The 23,284-nt window shown below is 55.5% G+C and overlaps 6 protein-coding genes across 6 annotated transcripts; 3 read left to right on the top strand and 3 right to left on the bottom strand.

The window, feature by feature from the left end:
* Positions 1-97: 97 nt before the first annotated feature.
* CCM_05631 (small oligopeptide transporter, OPT family) lies at positions 98-2,525 on the bottom strand (the record flags this gene model as incomplete). The annotated part of the gene is made up of 2 exons (XM_006670775.1): positions 98-1,866; positions 1,925-2,525. 2 exons carry the CDS (start codon positions 2,523-2,525, stop codon positions 98-100), a joined length of 2,370 nt encoding a protein of 789 aa, XP_006670838.1.
* Positions 2,526-3,730: 1,205 nt separating this feature from the next.
* CCM_05630 (Lipopolysaccharide-modifying protein) lies at positions 3,731-6,325 on the bottom strand (the record flags this gene model as incomplete). The annotated part of the gene is made up of 5 exons (XM_006670774.1): positions 3,731-4,421; positions 4,559-5,403; positions 5,532-5,844; positions 5,929-5,963; positions 6,017-6,325. 5 exons carry the CDS (start codon positions 6,323-6,325, stop codon positions 3,731-3,733), a joined length of 2,193 nt encoding a protein of 730 aa, XP_006670837.1.
* Positions 6,326-7,082: 757 nt separating this feature from the next.
* CCM_05629 (uncharacterized protein) lies at positions 7,083-8,404 on the top strand (the record flags this gene model as incomplete). The annotated part of the gene is made up of 5 exons (XM_006670773.1): positions 7,083-7,171; positions 7,370-7,448; positions 7,539-7,807; positions 7,857-7,920; positions 8,240-8,404. 5 exons carry the CDS (start codon positions 7,083-7,085, stop codon positions 8,402-8,404), a joined length of 666 nt encoding a protein of 221 aa, XP_006670836.1.
* A 352-nt stretch (positions 8,405-8,756) lies between these two features.
* CCM_05628 (endosomal SPRY domain protein) lies at positions 8,757-11,091 on the bottom strand (the record flags this gene model as incomplete). The annotated part of the gene is made up of 7 exons (XM_006670772.1): positions 8,757-8,768; positions 8,814-9,784; positions 9,833-10,138; positions 10,224-10,541; positions 10,582-10,741; positions 10,827-11,011; positions 11,061-11,091. The coding sequence occupies 7 exons, from the start codon at positions 11,089-11,091 to the stop codon at positions 8,757-8,759; spliced, it is 1,983 nt and encodes a 660-aa protein (XP_006670835.1).
* Positions 11,092-13,621: 2,530 nt separating this feature from the next.
* Positions 13,622-14,603, top strand: CCM_05627 (carboxypeptidase cpdS precursor; the record flags this gene model as incomplete). Its single annotated transcript, XM_006670771.1, has 4 exons — positions 13,622-13,774; positions 13,830-14,027; positions 14,074-14,403; positions 14,427-14,603. 4 exons carry the CDS (start codon positions 13,622-13,624, stop codon positions 14,601-14,603), a joined length of 858 nt encoding a protein of 285 aa, XP_006670834.1.
* Positions 14,604-16,567: 1,964 nt separating this feature from the next.
* CCM_05626 (uncharacterized protein) lies at positions 16,568-22,183 on the top strand (the record flags this gene model as incomplete). Its single annotated transcript, XM_006670770.1, has 1 exon — positions 16,568-22,183. The coding sequence occupies one exon, from the start codon at positions 16,568-16,570 to the stop codon at positions 22,181-22,183; it is 5,616 nt and encodes a 1,871-aa protein (XP_006670833.1).
* Between the last annotated feature and the right edge of the window lie 1,101 nt (positions 22,184-23,284).

Below are 23,284 nucleotides of genomic sequence, written 5' to 3'. Positions count from 1 at the left end.
AATATCCTTTCATTTACGCTACAATACGTAACTGACATTCTGGTCTCATTAGTAACAGCCATATTTCCCGGAAAAGCAAAGTCCAGCAAGCCGTCCATCACCAAGTCTTGGGGCCAAACGTCTCACCATCCGCCAGAGGTCGGATAATAGCCGTGTCCGTGACATCCATTGTATTCAGGGCGCCGACGGATCCCCACCAGGGCGTCATCTCGGTGCCCGTCAGGCTGAGGGTCAAGAAGATGAGAATGGTGCAGAGGGCGAGGCCAACGTCGAGACCGGCCGAGGTGACGTAGTTGAACTGCATCCACCAGCCGCGGTACTTGTTGCGGAGGTACTTGTTGAACAGGAAGCCGACCCAGGCCCAGGAGAGGTAGTTGAGGGCCGTGGCGGGGGGGATCATGCCGCTGCCGCCAAAGATGATGGGCCAGTTGACGAAGCGCACCATGGAGCGCGGGTAGCGGCGCAAAAAGACCCATGTCACGGCCGGGCAGAGGGCACCGACGAGGAAGAACCAGAGCAAGGGGGAGTACAGGGCGCCGACGCCAAACATGCGCTGGGCGCCAATGACGCCCCAGATGACCGAGGCGTTGAAGTACACTTTGGCGCCCGGGCAGGTAAAGTGGTTCTCCTGCTTGGAGTCGCAGATGCCGGAAATGGCGCCCAGAGCCCAGTTCAAGACGGCAATCTGGACAATCGAGGACCAGACCACGGCGACCGTCTGGCCCATGAAGACCGTCTTTGGCGGCACCTTCATGTACAGGGCCATCTTCATGTCGCTGACAAAGGCCAGACCTTGGTACAGGGCATTGTACCCGTACGCTTTGAAGAGCATGTTGGCGACGGGGCGGCCCTGGAGCATATAACTGGCCATAAACTCGGTCAGGACGTTGAGGCCCATCTGGACATTGGTGGCGCCCTGGATGATGCCCGCTGGCAGGATAAAGAGCCAGGCAAGCACCATGGCGATGATGTAGGCCCACGCGGGCATGTGTGTATCGTAGCCCAGAGTGGTTCCGAGGCCCAGGGCAAAGATGACCAGGAATAAAACGGCGTACCACCAGAAGGGAACGGGATCGTACTTGGCGTACATTCTGGTGTGCACGTCCTCGTCATCCTTGCCCATGGTTGTTAGACGAAGCCAAATTTCCTTGCCGTGATTGAGAATCGTATGGACGACCAGAGCAGAAATGGCGGCAAAGGAAACGCCATAGGCCATGGTAAAAGTGGCAGAGAGAAAGAGTGGCGAATATGCCTTGTACTTTGCCATGTCGAGCTCGTAGTCTGGCGTAAGCACTCGGCTGACATTGTACGGGTTGGCAGTGTTGTCGTAGCTCGCTGAGTCGCTGATAGGGAGGTAGAGGTTGTAAAAGGTGTTTGTGTAGTGAATGCCAATATTGGTTATCATCATAAAGACGACAACACCGACTGTGGTATTGGCAATGGCGTGCCAGGGGAAAATTAGCGGCGAGGTGGTGTAACCGCTAATTTGCGTCCAGTCAAAAGTGATGGGGATCAGGGAGATGCCGGTCCAGCCGCCAAAGAGCTGGTTGATGACGGGGCTCTGCGGCTTGATCCAGGTGACAAAGGCAAAGACGCTGAGGAATGGCGCAATAAATCCGGGGAACCAGTACCATACAAACGAACCGAGGCAGACGTAGGAGAACCAGCGGTAGCGGCCGATGGACCAGCCGTTGGTCTTGGCGGGGTCGGAAGGCGAGTGGTCGTGGAGGGCGTAGAAGAGCGACGTGTTGATGAGGTTGCTCGGCCAGATCATGGCGGCGGGCTCAATGAGATAGCGACGGAAGAGGCCAGCCATGCCGAAGCCGCACATGGATATAGTAAAGGTGAGAAGAAGCTGGAAGCCCCCTAGATTCCTGTCATTAGACTTGCATGGCTTCCGTGGCTTGAAGTAAAGGAAACTTACAGCCAAAATCCTGCTTATAAAACTGTTTCATGGCCAGGAGAATATCAGTGCTATACGCCGCGCCGCCGCCGAAGCTGACATTGGCCATGATGACCACGAGGGTGTGCTCTTTTTTATTCCACGGCCCAGGGTTCAGGTTGAACCCGCTGCCGAATACAGTGAACCGGCGGTCCGGCATGACCCTGGTCCAGGCAAGGCCGACCGGGTGGCAGAGCAGCTGGGCGACGTACGTGGTGATGATGATGGACGGGGCGCGCATGCTGAACAGCATGTTGAGGCCTGAGCCGAGCGTGGTGAAGAGCAGGCCAATGACCCATGCGCGGACCGTGTTGGCCGGCACGTCGTCGTCGTAGTTGCGCACGGCGGCGCGGACCTCGGGGTACGGCGAGTCCTCGAGGACATGGGCGACTTCGGTGAGCACGGCCTTGGGGTTGGACGAGGCCAGCGCCATGGCCACGTCGTCGATGAAGTCGTCGGGCAGGTTGGGGTCGTGCAGGTGGTGCAGCTGGACGGCGCGCAGCTGGGCCTGAGCTTCCAGCTGGGACATGTCGCCGACGGCGTGGCTCCCGGCACTGCCGTCGCTCGAGTGCTTCTTCTCCATGCCGGTCTGTGTGTTGGTCGCACGTGTTGAAGGATTCCGTTTGACCGCTAGGGGTGTCTGCGTCACAATGGGGAGATCAAGGGTCGGGGATCAGGTGGGTTGTCGCTGATCTATATAGCATGGACCAACCAGCAGGTAGGACCGCGCTTCCCATGGTTGACAGCGAAGATAGGACAAAAGGACCCTGTAATACCACCCACCCTTGCACAATCGGCAGGTGCATTTCTGTCATGTTGAAGCTGAAAGGCGACAAAGACAAAAGGACGTGGGGAAAAAATGGGCGAGGGTCCGGAGTGGGCTAGTCGTTGTCTGTCAGCACCGCAAATCTCCGTTGGCCGGCAATAGCGGCAGAGCAAAACAGTAGGTGGCGTAAAAGATTAGGGAGATTGATGGGATTGATGGGTCCTGGGATTGGTGGCGCCGCGGGCCGAATAGGGGGGCAAGGGTTCCTCGGCGCTGTAAAGGAACTTTTGGGTGAAAGGCTGACAGTCTGTATGTGCTAGGAATAGGTAGGTAGGTACTCTTTATTAATTACTTAACCCGAGGTAGGCTGCTGATAAGCACATGACCACTGTGATGAAGTTGTTATCGCAATATGGCAGGGCCTTGCATTCTCTCTAGCAGGCGTCAGTGATCCCACTGGAAATACAGCGGCCCCAACGCCTCCTCTAGGCGGGTTTTCGATCTGTGGTTTCGATCGACTTGGCGTCTGGAGCCTATAGGTACCCAGTTCATCAATTCCAGACCAACCTCAAAAATAATCTCTTGCTATCATGGCTATCATGGCTGCACCAAAAGTCAGTGGATTGGGACTCGACACCCCCCCTCCTCTACACCTACAGAGATACCACAGGTGACCAATACGCAAGCTTCTAGAAATCCTTCTTTGCAAAAGTTCTATTCCTTCGGACCGCGGCACAACCTCCATTGCCATTTAAACGAGCACGCGCCATCTTTCCATTGTCGGACCCATTCCATCCCCCACATCAGGTTGCCCATTATGCCCGGAACCGGAGCCGACCATTGCTTCTGTCACGCTGCCCAGCCAACAATTACTCCAGTAATCGTCCCCACGTTATATTGCATACTATTTATTATCTATTATCTGTAAATGGTATTGGCAGCCGTAGCGCTCTATAATACAAGGGGCCTATAACTATTCGCTTAGATTGCTGACTGCATTTTTGCACACTGGCCCTCGCGACTTAGGCTTGCGGCTGCCGGTTCGGATCCTGCAACCGTGCCAGTTCGAGCATCAGTCTATACACGTACACGGCCATGTCTTCCTTGCGCAGCGCCTTGCCGTGCCAGTCCTGGCCCTTGCCCGCCATCTCCTCGGCCCGCCGCTGGCCCGACGCCGTCGACGTGAGGTACAGGACGAGCTCCGGCAGCTCCTCCAGGCTCTGGCTGACGGGCACGTAGTGCACCCACGGCACGAGCCGCTCGTCGTGCCACTCGCGGAGCAGCGTCTGCTTGAGCGGCAGCGACTTGGACGCCAGCAGCTTGTAGTAGCGCCCGCTGATGCCGTTGCCGTCCAGGTCAAACACTAGCCGCGACTGCAGCGCCGCGTCCTTGTCCGCCCACGCCCCCGGCGGGAAGAATCCTCGCTGCGCCCGGCACTGCCGCCTGAGGCACTGCATGATGCGCGTAAACCCCACGTCGTACAGCCGCCCGTTCAGAAACGACGACGCCACGCGCTCCACCGTCTCGTCCTTTTGCTGCAGGTAGTAGTACTGCTCCCGCCCGAGGTTCTGCGCAAACTGCACGAACCGCTGCCGGTGGTAGGCGCGCCAGCCGTCGTCGTGCGCAAACGCCCCCGAGGTCGAGCCCGCCCAGTACAGGTTGTTGGTCTTTTCGAAAAAGTCGGGCTCCGAGTCCGAGTCGTACACACAAACTCTGCTTCGAGGTACGCCGGACTGGGTATCAAGATGTCGTCCATTGTTGAAGGGGCCCCGGTGGACAGAATGGGCACCATGGCTTCGGTTAGTCGAAAAGAGGAGGGGCTCAGGAAAAGGCCATGCAGGTGCTCGTACTCTGGGTGCCGGCAGATGTCCGTGGCGGAAGCTGCATCCTTGATAAAGGGTAGTGCGAATGATTCTCTCTCGTCCTTTGCGAGCGAGTTTTCGACTTGACGAGCCGCGCACCCCTGCGTAATATTCGCCCACGTTGGCTGGTGAGACAGGTCGGTGACTCGCACGTCCATTGTCTTCTCGCTCGGAAGCAGCACGGTTGGCTCGTCGAGATGGTTGACCAGAAACCTGACGTCAGGCAGTTCAGCGCCGGCGAATTTGCCGACGGCTTCGAACAAGGAGGAAATGTGTCGGTCATACGAGCGATGCTTGTGATTGCATCGAGCCCTCGCCTCGGTACGGTCGTATTGGCATGACCAAATCTCACTTCCCTCTGCATAAAAGGCAGCATCCATGATCCGCTGCAGCTCGGCGCCACTCACCTTGAGAAACGGCGCGACCTGCTTGTAGATCAAGTCAAACTCGTCGATAATGGGCGATTCGTGCGCAACGGCAAAGTTATACCAAGCTTCGAACCCGGGCGGAGGGTCCATCTTGTACCGCCGACGGTACTCAGCCTGCGCTTCTTCCAAAGATTTCGACTGTCGATGCAGCAGGCCGTTGAACTGCGCATTGGCCCCGTGCATCAGAATATCCACGGGATGCTCCCGGTTTCCGCCAAAGGTACGCTGTACGGCGTGTTCGGCGTGTCGAATCGCAACAATGTTGGCCCCGTAGGGAATCAGAGCCACCAGCATGAATACCCAAAGGCGGGATCGTGACTTGGCGCGACTGGTCAGCGTGCTGACTACCTGGCCAAGCGAGAGCGCAGACAATGAGATGTGCAACAGAGGCCGAAAGGCGGTCGACTGAAAAAAGGGGCTTTGTCCGGCCATGAGGGTAAATACCCCCATGGGCGGGAGAGCTGTCCATGAAGCATCTCGGGTCTATACAGTCAGTAAGTGGAGTGATGACCGACGCTGACATTGTAGCTTACTAGCTGTATGGCGAAAAACCAAGTCAGGCACTTGAAAACGGCGGCAGCGAGAGTTCTCAACCAGGATCCCGTAGTGAGACCAAAGACGAGAGTCTGTATGATAAATACCGAGGCAACGCCCAGAACAACATATTTTGACAGCTGCTCGATGTTGTCTTCAATCCTAACGTGCGGCATCGTGCCCGATTTTTGCCGCCTCTGGGGCAAGAGCGTCATGTAGGCCACTGAAATGGATACCAGCGCCACACTCGCATATATGAACTTTTCCATATTCCATACAAAGAGGTCTAGAATAGTCATGGCAGCAACCAGACTAGCGGGAACAAGAGAGGTTAAAAAGGGCGATGCCGAGCCGGAGCTGCCTCGTGTCGCCTCCGCCCCGTCCACCCGCATATACCGTTGCGCCGCCAGAAGAATGGGAACCAGCGCCGGCTGTAGATGGTCAGTATCAGCAAGTCTCCCGTCTTCAGTCTCGAGTAGCGTACATAGAAGCGACAGCTACCGTTTTCCGCCCTGCAAAACGACGCCGCCGCAATGCCCGCCGCAAACAGCACAGCACCGGCGACTCCCCTGCGCGACGTCGCCGCGGTGCTCGCCGCCGCCAGAGGCGCAATCTCATCCTGGGCCCGTCTCCGGGCTGCCCTCACCAGCGCCGGCAGCAGGACCCAGGCGAGGCCCTCGGACAGCAGCTCCGTCTGGCGCGTGAGCAGGCGCTGGGTGAGCAGCTCGCAGAGCAGCGTCGCCGCCGCAAAGGCGACCGCGCGGTCCTGGCTTCTCGATGCTAATTGAGCCATGAGGGTAGAAACATGATGGAGGTGTTGCGTCTAGGAAAATCGGACAGTAGCAGGCTGGGCGAGGGCGCGACTTGGCCGATGCACAAGCTTGATTGCCTAACATGGCCGCGTTGTCATGTGACTCGCCCTCTCGGAATGCCCTCGGTCGACCTATTTTTAAGCTTAGTTTCAAGGGGGTATGGGGTCAATTACAGGGGGTTAGGGGACCATGTTAGTGCACGACCTGTTCGGGTGGTTTTTAGCGCTTCAAGGCTCAGCCTTGGGCGTCATCGCAGCGATCTGGGTACGAATTAACGTTGACATCTTGGGTTTGTGCGTTGAAACGGAAGTTTTGAGATTTTTGGCCTACTCGTTTACCAAAAAAGCAAAAGCCAATGAGCTGGTTACACTGTTGGTCACAAGCCTTCAGGCAATAAAGTGACATGTCGACACTGGGCAACATGTGAAGCAATAGAACCCTGGGCGGCGAAAACACCAGTCATGTTAAGGTTTGGACAATGGCAAAAGACTGATGGATCAAGCTGCATTGAATTTATGTTGCGTCATCCGAGGGTAGTCTGATTTGCTGACTTGCCTTGACCAACCATCCTGCTGCAACCAGGCCCCTGTCCCGCCTCCATTAGCATACCAACCACATGGTTTGCCATCGTTTCATCTAAGCGTCCATGAACGATATACCAGTCTTTCGAATCCGCAAAAAAGAAATCGCATTAATCACCATTTAAAATATCAAGGTACCGCGCTGCGAGCCTTCCTCATGGACACCGGCTCTAGGGACCGACGCTCATGCTTCCTCGGCGGCGCCGCAAGCCAGCCGGATGAGCAACTCGCCTACCCTGCGCCGACGCGTCCATGTCGAAAAACGTAAAGATATAGTTCTCTTGAGCAAGGCGATCTGACTACCCGTCGTAATACCCACCTCAATCAAGCCTCGTCTATCTAGGCTAACCGTTCTTGACTTGCGCCTAAATTACACCTAACCACAACCCCCCAACCCATGCCGCAGCGAATCCTCACTTCGGCGGCGGTCTCGCCGGCCTGCAGCGCCACAAAGCCCCCGACCTCCGCCGCCATCCGTGCGCAAGGCTACCGCATCCACATCTCCGGCACTGCCGGCTCGGGTGTTCGCCAGCTTTGAAGCTTGTTGAACAGTACTCGAGGTCCCATTCCCATGTCAGTAGGTGTGCATCCCGCTTTTGCTGTTGTGTGACAGAAGCGACCTCCGGGCAATGCCGTCGACGCCCTGACGGAACGACCGGACCCCGGACGCGGTCATGCCCGGCCCGGCTCACCCGGCCTGCAGCGCAACGTGCTGCTGCTACAGGGCCTGGAGACGCACGTCTCGTACCGCAAGGCTTTTGCGGCGTGGACGGTGGCACCGTCGAGCGACGTGACGCGCGACCCTCTGTGTGAACGCGATGCTGGCGTTTTTTTCTCGTGCACCACGGACGGGCTGCCGGACAGCGGACGTGCCGGTCCCGGGTCATCGGGGGGGACGCGGCCCACCGTCGGTGCCGACGCCGCGTTTCAGAGTTGTGCGAGGCCCTGACGACGGCGCGGGTCAGGAACGGTGCGACGGCCGCGGCGCTGGCTCTGTATGAGCGGTCCGTGGTGGCGAGGGTAGAGAGGAGCAGCCACGGCGCCGTGAATTTCTCGGGCGTCGAGCCGCCGGAAGAGCTGCAGCTGATAGCTTTTTAACCGTAAAGGCAATTCTGCAGTGCTGGACAAACGCCGTTTGACAGTATCTGTACGGCGTGTCAACCTCCATCATCCCCATGTAGCGACTTGTACAACCTCAGCTTCATACTACTCAATACCTGAAACCCAATGCATTGAGCAGATACTGTATCGATAACACGTTATCATCTTCTTCGATATTCAGTAGTACAGCACGACAGCATCTGAGATTTCGAGATTTCTGCCGGCACCTCCCCCTTCTGCGCGCCATCCGCCCACATATCATCGCCTCTTTGCGACGAGCTTGGCAAAGGTTTCCTTACACAGCACTACCTCACAATGCGCAAGATGAAGGAGAAACATAACGTGTGCATTGCTATGATTATGGTATCCGATGACTGACCCGCATTCCCGGGGCCCAATGTGTCAAGTTAAACAGTGCTTCTGGCCTTATTTCGACATCCCAAGTGATGAACCTCGGTTGAAAAGAGTGAGTGGTTTCCACATGCTATACAAAAAGGAAAAAGTGTTGGTAAAACTCCTGAGCGCCAATGCGACTAAAAAAGGACAAACCACGGGGCGAAATAGTCCGTGATCAATTTGGCTTGCAGAAAAAGACAAAATTCCCACCCCCCCTATTTGCAACAGGGAACAAACTCCAAGTACCTTTACTGACGGCATGTCCCGCGAGAAATGGCGACGAACCAGCCAGCATCTGATGCTGTCATATCTTCATTAAATTGACGTTTGGCGCTCATGCCCCGTCCTGTGTTTAGGCTAAGGACGCATGAGTATGTGATAGGGGTGTTACAGTATTGGTGGAGTCGTCGGAGCCGAATTCAGATTCGTCATCCTCAGCAATCTCGGACGTGGACGGCTCAGAATCGGAGCTACTGCGTCTGTGCTGGCCGGCTCCTTGCTCGATAGCATCATTGTAGCTCGGCACCGGGGGGTCGTCGGCGGCTGTGCCGAGTGCAGCAGCCGAGTTACCACGGCTACGGTTCATGACTTGAATAAGAGGCGTGTCATCGCTGTCCGTGCTTTGCCGGCGACTGTTTCCATCAATATCGGAGCCAGTGGGACTCGTATAGTCGGGCGGCGGATTTGTGGCGTCTAATAGGTGTAGGTGCAGCGGGTTCTCGTCGTGATGATCTTGCTCCGCCTGTAGCTGCTGGGCAGAGCTGCTGGTTTCACCGCCTTCATCAGTGCGAACGAGCTGGGCGAGGGAAATGTCCGTGGGGCTTCGTACGGGGCCGGGACTGGTGGGAAGAATTCGAAAGTTGCCACTGCGTGTTCGGCCGTGTTGCGCGTTGGCGGGTGAATGGCCTCCGCGGATACTGTAGACCGACCCGCTAAATGAGTGGCCGTGGCGACGTCCCGGGGGCGGAGCGTAACCGTCCTTGTTGCCGGACTCGAGAAGTATACTGCCCTGCTCGGAGCCGTACGGGGGTGGCGGGGCAAGGCTGCCGGTGACGGGAGCCAGACCCCATTTCTTGACGTTGGCTTCGATGAAGACGAAGCCAGACTGGCCGAGATTGACGTGGACTGTGGCCGGGCCGTTGGCACCGACCGCAGGAAAGAAATTCTGCGATTTCAGACCGTGCACGACTTCCTCCAGCTTCTTGCCGTTGCGAGTAAAGAAGATGGCGCCGGTACGGGGTCGGTAACCAACGCCTACGACATCGCCTTGAACGAGACGGGGGCCGTAGGGGATTTGGCTGAAGGGTTGGTTGTAGTGGCGTGAGCCGTTGGAGTGGTAGGCGACCGAGTATTTATGATAGCCTGATGAGTTAGTAAAAGATGCGGTAAGACACGGATGAAGTGGCGTACCTGGCAGCCGAAACAGCGGGTAGGGCTTGGTGGCCATGCCGATACCGAGCAGGGTCGATTCGGGCTTTTCATATATCTTGGCTTCCCAATAGTAGACGTCGTTTTGTTTGGGGACAGGCAAGTTGCACATGACGGTGCATTCAGAATCGTAGAATTCGATTTCCGTGCGGGCTTCGACGAAACAGTTTGCGATTTCGAGCTCGGGCTCGAATTCCCAGGCGGAGACGCCTTTTTCCTGGATGGCGAGATACTGGGAGAGGGAGATGTCGGTCTGAAGGGATTCGGGAGGGTTGGCGGTGACAAAGGCTACGCGAAGTCGACTTTGGTTAGTATTGCCACTGCAGAAACACGCGAGCGGGATATCCATGGTTCTCCATCGAGGCAGGCTTACCTTTTGCTCTCAGATAGTCCGTACGGGCCATCTCATCCATCGTCTGTAGAGCCTCCTCCTCCTCGCGCAGAAAGGCCTGTTCGTCGTCATACTCGCCGGGGCGGCCGAGGCGGTCGAGCAGGATGCGGCCGGAGCCGGCGCAGCCCGAGGCCCAAAAGACGAAGACAACCAAACCAATGAGGAGTATGGAGCCAAAGGACGAGACGAGGCCGATGACGACGCCCGTCAGGGCCGACGAGGGATCTGACATGGTAGCTATGGTGCAGCAGCCGGTGATATTGTTGGGGATGGGGGCTGGGCTGAAGTAGCCGCGCGTGACTGGTTCGACGTAGCAGCAGTCGCAGCAGTCGGTCGGGACCGGCGCGCTTGATGGGCCTGATGCAACAGAGAGCGAGAGTTTCGTATCGAATATCGAAGAGAGTCGATGGCAGCGACACCGCCGCAGCGGGAGTCGAGGGGGGGAATCTGCGAGCGCTGCGGACCGTTTCCTTCGGCTGTGTGGCGGCGGGTGGGTGAGACTCTTCTTCTAGCGGGGAGGGAAGCGACGGGCGGGCGGTGACGAAACAGTCCAGGCAGGATAAAATAAAATAAAAAGTCGCATACGAGAGAGGCCGTGAGAGCAAGGTTGCGGAGCAATGCGATGGTATGCGAAAGATCAAGTGACAAGGAGAAGCGAGGGATGAAGGATGGGACAAGTTGGAAACGGGCAATGACGAAGGGGATTTTGGGTCGATGGTTTGGGAATTGTTTTGGAGGGAGCAGGGAAGCGTCGGAAGTGTCTGGTCTCACTGAGAAGCCAGAGTCCGGTACAAGGCGGCAGGATCGTTAGGCAAGTACCAAGTGGATAGAAAAGCCCGCCGCCAAACATGAGTCGCCTCTCCAAGCTTGAACAGCCTACAGGGCTAGGAAAAAATCCTAGAAATTCGTCTAGACATTTATTAACCGCACTAATAATTTTAGATTTTTTGGACTTTTTAAATCACGCTATGGTGACTTCAATGAGTAGATCGATACCGAGTCGTCCACGCCACTTTCGTTATCAGCCCGGTACCAATATACCTAGTACTATCCAGCAAGACGATCGCAGAAGAGTGGGCTGTCCTGGCGGGCCCAAGTCAAGCATCCAGCAGCCTATTCGCCTGCCATTTACAGTGGCAAGAGGCAAGTGGCAAGTGGCCCGGTGGCTGCAGGGGCGGGGACCACAGTGGCGCCCGCGCTGCAACGCTGCCGCACTGAAACAGGCGGCCAACGCAGTTCGGCAGGTATACAATGATAAGTACGGAGTAGTCTAAGAAGTAACCAAAGAATGCAACGAAAATACCTCTGTCCTGTCTACATTTTTTACAACAATAGTCATTGTCTTTTGCGGCTACGCGCACCATGGCAACAGGTGGTGGCCCACCAGGCCCGCGATCCCCTAAGGCGAGACCTGTCATTCCATCTTGATAATAACGGCCTTTTCAATATTGGCGCCCAAAACGTGACCAAGTCGAGGCCAGGCGGCATCATTTTTTTCGTCCCCGCCTTTCCACCTTCCCAACAAGCTCTGCGCTCAAGAAGAATACCGGTCCTAATTAATACGTCGTAGCTCTGCCTGTGCGTCTCGTGTACTCTCACTGGATGTAGGGCGCGGCAGGATCAAAGAAGAGTTTACTAATTATATTTGCAGTGACACCTACGAGCGGGCTAGTGCATCTGTCAGCGCGTACTCCAGTATACAAGTACACACTCAGTATGGTCACAGTGCGCAGTTTCGCGCCGAGGAATTACTGGTAATACCGCGCGGGGATCTACGGGCATTCAGGGTTGCTCAGACTTCGCGCGCCAGCTTATGAGAGGCAACTCCAGAACACAAATAACAGAATCAAGTCCTACAACCTGTCTCCTACGCACGCGAGCGTACTAACCCCTACGCTGTGTCAGACATAACAGGTACACACAAGGCGAGACACGCCTTATCAATCTTAGGTGCCCGGATGATGGCGGTCATTCCAACCGTCCCGCCTGAGTTGCCAGTTGTCGGAGTCTCAACATGACGACTCAATCAGATGCAGAAACACGGCGTAAGACTAGCTGTGACGCTATGCCCAGCTAGCCATGTGGTATGCGGGACTGCGGTCGAATCGGTCGAATGAGCGCCATGTCGGATGGAACCCTACGCCGTAATATGTATGTAACTTTCGGAATTTGCCTTTGTAGCCGCGCCGCCTCGAAGTGTGTTTGCATACCAGGTAGGGATCGTGGGAGCTAACTACGGCAGTGGGGGCCAAGGTTGAGTGATAGCCTGAATGACGGAGGGCCTTTTTGTCCATCTTACGAATCAGTGTGAGGGAGCTAGAAACCGATAGTGATCGAGACCCCCCTCTCAAGCTAATTAGTGGATGAATCTGTGATAAATATAATTTTTTTAATATGAATCAAGTGGATTTAGATCATCACTTCTCTGACATAGCCTTTGGCTCTCATCGGTGACGCTTGGACGGATGACGGGAACAGGAGCCATTTTGTGACTGGCACGCCTTGGTCGATGCTGGAGATACATAGCTGCACTCGGCAAGTCCAAAACTAGGCCTATCGTGTTTGCTGGGGCAAAGCTACCAAACTCAGTAGGTACTCGGGTTGAATAAAGAAAGCCCCCCTGCGGGGAGCTGTCTTCAATGTACGGCGTCTCCAGGAAGCACAGCTTTCTCGCTTGTTTCTCAAAGACAATGAAGAGCTAACTCCTACTCACCAGCCTCCTCGCCCTGGTTGGCCTTGTCAGCGCCGGCCATAGTCGCGACTCCGGCGATGCCTTCCTACGACAACACATGCCCGAGTTCCAGGCAACGCGCCAGCAGATGAGCCGTCGCGCAGTGGCCACCGCAGAGCCTAATAATAACCAGACCGTCCTACCGCCGCGCTTCCGCAATAACGGAACTGAGAGTAAGCTGGTCCCTTGCCGGAGAGGTCGCCATCGGCACTGGCCCGACGGGTTGCTAACCGGCTTGGCAGAGTTCTACGTCGACGGTAAGAAGGAATTCGAGGCGATTTCTGGATGATATGCTGACGAATTGAGGTAGCCTGGGTTCTCCTCGCTGCTCGACTTTCTCCAAGAGAATGGCCCTATCTCCTGGGGCGAAGGTATGGAAAAGCCCAAGCGCAACCCCTTTAGCTTCCATCTCTTGTCCAACATTGTCTGGCTCGAGCAGCCTGTCGACGTCGGCTTCACCAAGAGCAATGAGACCATCCACAACGAGGATGGCATTCCCAAGCAGTTCATGGGCTTCTAGAAGAACTTTGCCAAGACCTTTGCTCTGGAGGGGTGGAAGGTCTACATTGCCGGTGAGTCGTACGGCGGCATGGAAAGGCCGTACCTCGCCAAGCACATGCTCAAACAAAAGGATACGACCTAGTACGACATGAGCGGCCTACTTATATATACTGGAATCTCATGGGGAGAGGAGCTGCAGTCGTCGCCCGTCGCCTTCCCGTACCTGGACCAGCACTATGGCCTGATGCCCATCGACCATCGACCAGCCCACGTTCGAGAAGCTCCGGAAACTCAACGAATCGTGCGGCTTCGCCGACTCTCGTCGCGAGTACTTTGTGTACCCGCCCAAGGGACAGATCCCCAGCCCGCTGCCACACGCCAAGGTGCATCCCAACGGGAGCTATGTCGACCGCGGCTGCGCCAAGATCTTCGACCACATCTATATCGAGGCGCTGCGCACGAACCCGTGCTTCAACGTTTACAACATTGTAGACCGCTGTCCGGCACGCAACGACCCACTGCCCGGCAAGGACTCGTGGTTCAACCGCCGCGAGGTACAGTCGGCGATTCACGTCCACCCTCATGTCCAGTGGTTCGCAGTGCAAGCAGGTGTTCCCAGACAACGTCGACGACCAGTCAGATCCTGCGGGCGTGCATGTGCTTCCCCAAGTCATCGACCAGTCCGAAAATGTCATCATTGCCGAGGGAACGAGCGACTACCTCTTGTCGCTCAATGGCATATTATTGGGTGTCCAAAACATGACGTGGGGTGGCCAGCTTGGCTTCCAGCAGGCTCCAAGCGATCCCTTTGATGTTCCCGCCTACGGCTTCGACCCCGAGCAGATGTTCAAGGATGACTATGACCCCAACTTTAACGGGCACGAGCTCCCGGCCGGGTACGGCGTCATGGTTCTACCCACCATGAGCGCGGTCTCTCCTTTGTTGTTTCACAGCTTGCCGGGCACGAGGGACCCGAGTACACCCCTACCGCGTCGTTGCGCATCCTGGAGAAGCTTCTCGGCCGCATCGACAGCCTGACCCAGGTGTCCGCGTTTACTCTGCCCCAGATCAGCAACATCACGCAGCCCAAGGGTGAGCTCGGCAACGGCACTGTCAGGATTCCCTGCTAGACTAGAGATTGCTGAGTAAGTGTCGTCTCATGAGTCTCTCGACGTACAATGGTAAGATATTCGGGTTTAAAGCGAAATTAGACTTAGTAGTATAGTTAGATTTGGAATGAATAAAGGTCATGTCTAATGTTTATCGGGGTTGCGGATTATAATGCGGCGTGAACATAGGGCCCATTGACTCACTGACATGAAGCGGCGGACGTTGTTTGCCTCGAGATACAGAGAGCCAGTTTCACAGCTATATTTGCAATAGGCTATTATCTGCCATCTGCGAGTGGGCGATTTTTGAGATGTTGTCTGCAGGATGCAGCCGAGACGGATGCACGCCTGAGAAGAGCCGGAGCCTCGTGCCATGGTCATCTGCCCCATCCGACTCAGCCACGCAAAAGAAGGGCCGGGCCACCAGTTGACGGGAGCTAGGGCTCATGTTTATTACATTTTTCGCTATTGTGCCGTGTATCGTGAAGATGGTCCTCGCTTTTTTTGCTCTCTGCTTGTCTCGAGAATAAATGTCATTTCTGGACTGGTTTAGTGAGCGCCCCTCGTTATGCAGGGAGGCTGAAGCATAACGGGAGAATGCAGAGACATGCTAATATGATGCGTTGTGAATAGTGGAAGCGGTCTGGATTTGAAGGCTGCGTGTGAGGGACGTATCAGGATGTATCAGTATTTGTAGTGCAACTTTGGATGGTGGCATAACAAGGCGGCGAATGGTAGCGCTGATAAGAACATAGGGAACTTTAGTTATGCAGCGACATCTGAGACGAGAAAGAAGGTGCATAACATTCGGCCATGCACAGCATGCGGGCGCCGACAGGTGGGCGTCAAGCCGGCCGAGATGGATGATGATGATGATGGATCAAAACAAAGCGATGGTGATGCTGGTGGAGTCTACTTACAGGCGAATAGAAGTACCTCGTAGGTGTTGTGTTGGTGTGAAGGGTACTTGCAGAGAGGGGCAAGTATAGAGTGGTGGTGCAGCTAAGTGGGGTGGCTGTTCGGAACGTTGACCACTCAAGATTGGCATCTGACCACTGGACTCGGGGTATTCACAGAGGATGGGTGCTATAACTGACACAGATAAGACGGAACAAAGGCAGTCAGTCAGTCCAAGCCACAGGTACCTACTAACCTACCTGTACCTAGCAACTGTAAAGCACTAAAACCACAGGTCCTTGCCCTGCCGAGCTGCACTCAAACCCAACTTCATTGTTTACATGCCCCACTAGCGGGCCCCGTTGGTTACTGCGGCATCCAGCGCCTCGACCTCAGATTCACCAAGCAAGTACCCAGGTACCTCGCACCAAGCTCTCCAACTGGCAAGCTTTCGTCGCATCGCTGCATCACCTGGCGTCAGGACGCTGCGTCCTGTGTCTGCTCTCACCACTCCTGCGCCGCTCCTCCTCCTCCGCCTCCTCCTCCATTCTCACACCTATGATAACCGCTCCTTCTTTTGCTTCTGATACAAGTTTCGCCACCTCCAAATCGATATTTCGACCCAATTCTTTCCTCATCTTGCTGAATCGAACCTTGCACTTACATGCATATCATACCCACCTGCTACGTACACGCCTCCGTTTGTAGATAGCTGCAATTATCGTCTCTCGACTCGGGACTCACCGCCCGCCCAATACTCTCCCTATTGCGGCCCGAGCCTCCTTTTGCGTACATACGCTCGACACAGGGTCCCCGTTCCTCTTTGTGGTCCTATTTTAGGCCTTGCCGCCTTTGACGCTGCCACAAAGAGACGCCTCTGCCATCCGCAGTCTTCTGCCCTGGCCATGTTGAGGTAGCACAGCGTAACACTTTCTGCTCGCCGGATACACCAGCATGCGGCCTTTTTCTTCTACAAGTACGCTCTTGAAACTTGTCTGCCGCCTTCTAGTCGCGTTGCTACTGATTGCAAGCGCATTGCTGCACGCCGCGCGCCAGTATGCTAATGCCACTGCCTTCTGCAGGGAACAATGTCGTCTGAACCGTCGCCGAGCGAAACCGAACGGCCTCCTCCTACGACGCCGCGCAAACCTCGCAATGGCCTACCACCCGAAACACCGCCAGCAAAGATCCGATACAGCCCCGGCGATGCGCCTCATTCCGCCCCTGCCGCCGCTCCGGGAGGCAGGCGCAACGACGCCAAGAAACCGGAGCCGACCCTCTTGTCCGACTTCTTCCATGGAAGGCAGACTGCCACCCGCGTAGCCGCCGAACGAAAACGGCGCCAGAGCGTCGGCGCCGTTAAGGCCGAGCTGCGTGGCACCACTCAACACGAGATAAGACAAAACTCCGTCCGCAAGCTGCAACAACCTGGTGGTGTCCGGGAACGGGTCCATGGCTGGCAGCGCAATCACGGCGCGACCATGGCCAGCTCCAACCCAAACTATGCAGCCACGGAGCCCGACGACGTGGCCTTTGACGGCGAGGATATAGCCAGTGTTACTGAGGAGGACCGTATGCGGATAAAAATGCGTTTACGACCGAACCCACCTGCGCCCAAATTTATGCCCAACACTCCAAATCGAGATGATAAACCTACCTCTTCTGCCAGAGATGATGATGCAGGAGACAACGCCGGATCGCTCTCGCCGCCTAAGAAGCGTGTGGTGAGCGACTCAAACTGGATGCGTCAGAAACCCAAAAAGCCCCCTTCGCGAAAGGTGTCGCCCTCCTCGTCCAAGGAGACTACTCCGCAACGCTCAAAAGCTTTCGTCTTGCACCCTACTCCTAACCCTCCCGTATCTAGCAAGATCAAGGCTTGGGCCGCAAAACTCGAAATGCCTGTCGAATATGAATCTGGTTCCCAGGTTGGCAGTGCCGCGAGCCGCTCGACAAGCCGCTTAAAACCCAAATACAAGCAGTTTGGCGAGGATGACGGGATCCGTGTGACTGGCTCCTCCGATTCCTCAGTGGTTCGAGACGATGGTATTCGAGTCCGTCCCACTACTACTGGCTCCAGCCTTTCTTTCCCGGGACAAACCTACCGTCCACCTACAACCCGTCGGAGCAAGAGTATTGCGGACTCGTCCCGATCGGCACGGAGCATGGAACCAAGCGATATCTCTTTGCCGTCCTCAGAAGGTACCAAGAAGCCTGTCCGTCGACGTAGCAAGAGCATGTCAGCCGACAAAAGGTCCACCGATGATACCCCAGCCAAGATGAGATCGAGGCGACTTGAAGCCCGCAAAAAGACATCTGCTAGGTCATATCTATCCGCAACAACGGGGGAAACGGATGCGTCGTCACAACTTGGCGACGAAGCATCCAACCTGAGCAGCTCGCTGCGACCCGACTCCGATCTAGATTCTAAACTTACTTCAAAGAGCCTTGCCGACATTCCCGGTGACATCCCATTTGGTCACTCTGCTTTCAGTGAGCTGGATCTCTCTGGCAAGTACCGGCCGAAAAAGTTCAACGAGGCCCGCAAGTCAAGCTTCAAGGGAGTTCCTCACGTCTTCAAAAAGGTCGTAGAGGAAGGGAAGAAGATGATGAAAGATATGAACGAGCCACCCCGGCCGCAAGGCCCAAACAAACCCCCAAGCATAGAAAAGTGGCTCAGTACCACGGTCGATCCGTTCATCGACACGCCCAAGGAAGTCCCGGCACCAGCCATCAAGAAACGCCCTTCAGCGGAAGAATCAGTCACCACCGAGAACACTCTTGATTCAAAGACATCAATGTCTTCACCCCAAAAAGATGACCCCGCTACATCATCTGCCGTGCCTAGCTCAAAAGACTTTGCAAGCACCGTCGACGCCTCTGAAAAGCCTGTGCGATCTGAGAGTGTTCGCAGACGGCGAGCACATACCGTAAGAGTGCAAAAACGCCACTCTAAAAGAGATGTTCCATCGGCACAGACGTCAGACGCATGTGCAATCGTTACAGATGAAACGACAACGGAACTGTTGGACGAAAGGAAAGAAGCCAACGACCAGTGCGAAAACACCGCAACAAAAGGAAGCAGCCCCATGGAGCTTAAGAGAACGCGGGCTAAGCGGGCCACGTCCTCGCCCGTGAGAAACAAGAAAGACTTCCTTGACATGTTCAAGAATGCCTTTTTAGGAGAATCTGCATCATTTTCTGGGCCTGGAAAGACATATAGAGCTGAAGAGCCGCAGCGACATCAACTGCATGATCAAGACTACAGTGACGACTACACAGAAGGTTCGGCTTTGTCCAGCCAGGACACCGATTCGCAAGTTACGGGATCTACTGCTAGCGGCCACCACGCATACCCTCCCAAAATGGCTGCCCCTCGACATCCTCCTCCTACCAACGGCAATCATGCATTGTCAACAATTATATCTGAGGACGGGTCCAGTGCCGTAAGTTCGGCTCTGACAGGCTCTGATGCTACATCCCGAGTCACTCAATCTACCAGGACGGAGTCAAGCATCCCGTCCAAGTCTAGCCAATCTTCTCTCAAGAAAAGGCATAGTTCCGCCAAAAGACGAGTGACCAGCCATTCCGATCTAATGTCAGTCTTGTCGCTTCCCGATCAAGCTGCTGTTCCACAAGGCATGAAGAGCAGGTCGCGTCCCAGTCTTCGCCGAAAGCAGGGCGTCCCAGCCGGCTTCTCTGAATACGAACTGTTACAAGAATTCGAAGACGATGAAAATCTTTATAATCGGGAGCTCAAGACCTTGGTCGACGGCGTCATCCCCGTTCTTTTGGGTGACGTCGTCCACAATAGTGACGCAACTACTCTCTTCTCTACCGGCGGCGGTAGCCAAGCTGATGCGATCTCCAAGGCTGTTGTGGGTATGGGTGTTGCGCTTGAAAAGCTGAAGAATGCTCATAAGAAGGCGCCACACCATGATATTCGTCGTCTAGCCCACTGGGCGCATGGCGTTGTGCCTATGTACAACAGCTATCTCACCGCATGGAGACTTGGCTTTCAAGATTTGGTCGTGAATCTCGTCCCGGCTGCTGGGCAGGCCGGGGACGAGGACTCATTGTTGGATGCACTCCCAAGAAACGAGCACGGTGATATTGTCAATGAAAACGGAGAAAGAGTCGCTGTCGGTTATCTGCTGAAACGACCTTTGCTTCGCATTAAACACATGACAAAGCTCATCAAATGCATCGACAGTATCATCAACAGTCAAGACACAAATCAGCTCTTGCGTGATTTCGAAAGTCTTCAGGAGAAATCTCGACGCCGCCATCGTGAGGAGACTGCGCGCATCGAAGATGAGGATGCTATCAATACCGATGTCACCAGATGCCGAGACATCAGGACTCTTGGAGCTGTCTCGCCCCCAGTCATCAATGCCAACTTGCAAGTCAATGCTAAGGACACATTCTCTCTATCCTTTACCCACTCCAACGGACAGCGTTTGCAGTGCCGGGTCGAGCTTGTCTATCGTGATAACCCACTACAGCCCAAACAACCGGGCGACCTGCTCATTCGCGAACCGGGCAACGGCAAAGAGGGTAGAAAGTCGTACCTCCTGTTCCCCCCAATTCAAATGCACCTGTGCTCTGCCAGAACTGGTGAAGGCTATTTTGACATGGTCATAATGCTTCGAGGTACTCACCAGAATCGCCCATGGCACGAGCTGCTGTTCTTGACGGCGGATGACGAAGATCAAATACTCGACTGGCTAGACCTTCTCCCCCTGAACCCAATTCCTCCACGAGAGCCAGAGCCGAGCGTTGTCGGTGATGGTGAGCCAGACAATCTCAGCGACGTGCCAGTGGGCGTTGCCAGACCAGTTCCTCCGCACGAGCACAACTTCCCCAAGGCTACTGTTGCCTCCAGACCACAATCGCCCCTCATCGAGACAATCCAAGACCCTCGAACGCCCGCCAAACAACAAGTCCATGTCGCCCACGACGACGTTCAGTCTTCGCCGACACCGGAACGTGATAACAACAAGGCGTCAATTCAGCCAACATACAATGTCGTGGACTGGGATGAGAGCAACTTCCAAGAAGGGGATAATTTACTTCCTCAGCCTCTCAAGATCAAGAAAACCTCTCCTCCGAGAACATCGCGAGAGGATAGAGCTCCTCCGCCTCCAGCTCATCGCAGTCTCCCATCCACACCAGACCAACATCAGAAGGATTCCAACATGCTTGCGCCCCCAGAGCCAACTGAAAGGGTCAAGCGGCGTAGATCTTCGCCGCTCAAACACGAATATCTACCCTCAAGTGCTTCTTCTGGTGGATCGACTAGCGCCAGTCCTGAGCAGTCGGACGATGAATCTACCGACGATGATGATGATCTCGATAGTATGGATATACCAGAGACTGAGCTTGGTGTAAGCATCGCCAAGGAAGCGCATCAATCCCAAGCTACACCGCCGAAAATCACCAGCGTACTATCCCAGTCAGATTGCAGTCTTACACCATCCAACTCGGCCTCACAAGCCTGCGGAGTTTACCCGCCACGCAGCAGTACTGAACAAGAAAGCACGACACGCTACATGGCATCGCTCTCCAAATGGTCTGACAAGGGGGCTTGGAAGGATGTAAGCCACCATCAATGTGTCATTATTGTCTCTGCTGGCTTGGTAGAGGCCTATGCTTTCCGTCCGAGCAGCGGTCAAGGCAAATCCATCAAACTAGACGAGCAGCCACTGATTGCATTGGATCTGACACCGCTTGTGCTTATCAGACAAAGCACTGCTTTGGATCTGGAAATCAGGTCCTCCGTTCAAATGCACTCGCGCCTATATGAGAAGTGCAACGGTGGCAATTTCCGTTTCCGGTGCCACAGCGCCCCAGAGTGCTTCGCGCTGTACATGGCCGTCCACCAAGCGCGACTTAGCAATCAAAAATTCATTCAGTTGGAGAATGAAGCGCGCTTCAGGGGATTTGGAGAGAGACGTGAGACCGAGGAAGATGACCGAGCTGGGCGACGCCGTAGCTGGTTCGGTCGCAAGAACAGCTATCGCAGCTCACCAAAAAGCGCAGCTCGCTCTCAGGACGGCGAGAGCGCCGCGCATTCGTCAACACCCTCTGCAACTAGCTTTCTCAAGCGCCTCACTCAATCTGGTAATGCTGCTTTTCACCTTGAAAATTCTTCTATCGACCGACAGAGCCACGGTGGCAGCGGCCGAAATAGCCTCTACACATCTGGGTCATCTTCAGCGAGTGGTGGCGCGTCGCCCCGCTCACCATCCGTCAGTACTGGTAATACGCCAGGACATCGGGGCCTGATGGATGCTGAAAACATCAGAGTTCGACTGCACCTTCTCGTTTCGTCTACGAAATGGGAAGATTGCGGAAACTGCACTCTCAAAATTCGCAGACCACCGCCTGGTTGGCGCCAAGCCCTGCTTGCCGACAACGGACTCGAAAAGCGCATAACTGTCGAATCCCAATCAAAGAAGGATACAGAAGAGCCCAAGGTACTGCTCGATGCAGTCTTGGGAAGCGGTTGCTTCTCTGCCATGGGGAGTCGCGGCATCGTCTGCGGCATCTGGGAAGAGGTCCAGGGAGCCGACGGTATTGTTGGCATGGTCCCTGCCAAGGCCAACCCTGGTGGCAAGATTAAGAAGTGGTGCTTCCAGCTGTCCACAGCTGCAGAAGCCAACTGGGTGCTGCGGATGGTGCACCAAGAAGTCGTGCGCGCATAATACGCTCACAAGTGCCACAGCGACGTTTCTTTCTTTCAGTTGGCGTTTTACTTTGCTATTCTTAGTCGTTGGCCTGCGCTATGATATCCTGCACATATTTCTTTTATTCTGGTTCTTATTTGTTTTTTGTATCGAGGCGAAAATTGCGTCATGGGTTGACGTCAATGTTGTTCAATATACATGTGGTTCATATGGGAGGTAATTTGGACGTTGCGATGTCTTTGTTTTGGCGTGTGTGGATGGTACTGGAAAAGGGATGACGCCGGTTTGTATATCTTAGATATGGGGAGTCTGTGGTGCAGATTATGTATAGAGACGGGATGAAGTCTTGCAATAATAAGATGTATCTATTCAAACTTGACTCTGCATGCTTGTACGTATGTGAATGGCGTATGGCGCCCCGAAAGAGCCATTACCTACCCTGTACCTCCAGCTTTCTTAGCCAAATCCAAGCAGACTACCCTATACCTTCAGCTCGTATTTTTGTTCTATCCCGAAATGACTGTCTTTTCAATGACATTCGCCGTTGTCTCAACACGAGGATCGGCAGCCGGCCGAATGCCCCGCCCCCACCATCCCACCTTCTCCGTGCTGCCCCTCGTTCCCCATTCCCCATCGCATTTGTCTCACAAACGACCAAACCAGACGCGGACAATAACAACCCAACCCGTTCCCACCGGCTCGCTCCCGCTCTTCCTCCCACCAAAATGGCGCCTCTACCGCTCGAAGTCGCCGTCTTCTCCGCCGCCGACGCCCTCACCGCGCAATCCCTCGGCGCCGCGCGCATCGAGCTCAACGCCGCCGCCAGCTACCCCTGCGGCGGCCTGACGCCCTCCCTCTCCTCGCTCTCGCAGCTCTCCTCGCTGCGCGTCCCGGTGCGCGTCATGATCCGTCCGCGCGGGCCGCCCCCCACCACCACCGGCGCCGCCGACTTCATCTACACCGCCGCCGAAGCCGCCGCCATGCGCGCCGCCATCGCCGCCCTCAAGCCCGCGCTGGACCCCGCCCGCGGCGACGGCTTCGTGTTTGGCGCGCTGACGCCCACAGCGGCGGTGGACGCGGACACGTGCCGCGATCTGGTGGCGTGCGCGCGGCCGCTCC

This window comes from Cordyceps militaris (genome assembly GCF_000225605.1).
Source record: "Cordyceps militaris CM01 unplaced genomic scaffold CCM_S00004, whole genome shotgun sequence".
In the NCBI taxonomy this organism is placed as follows: domain Eukaryota; kingdom Fungi; phylum Ascomycota; class Sordariomycetes; order Hypocreales; family Cordycipitaceae; genus Cordyceps; species Cordyceps militaris.
The sequence above is the reverse complement of the archived record's forward strand: the minus strand, read 5'-3'. Positions and strand labels throughout refer to the sequence as shown.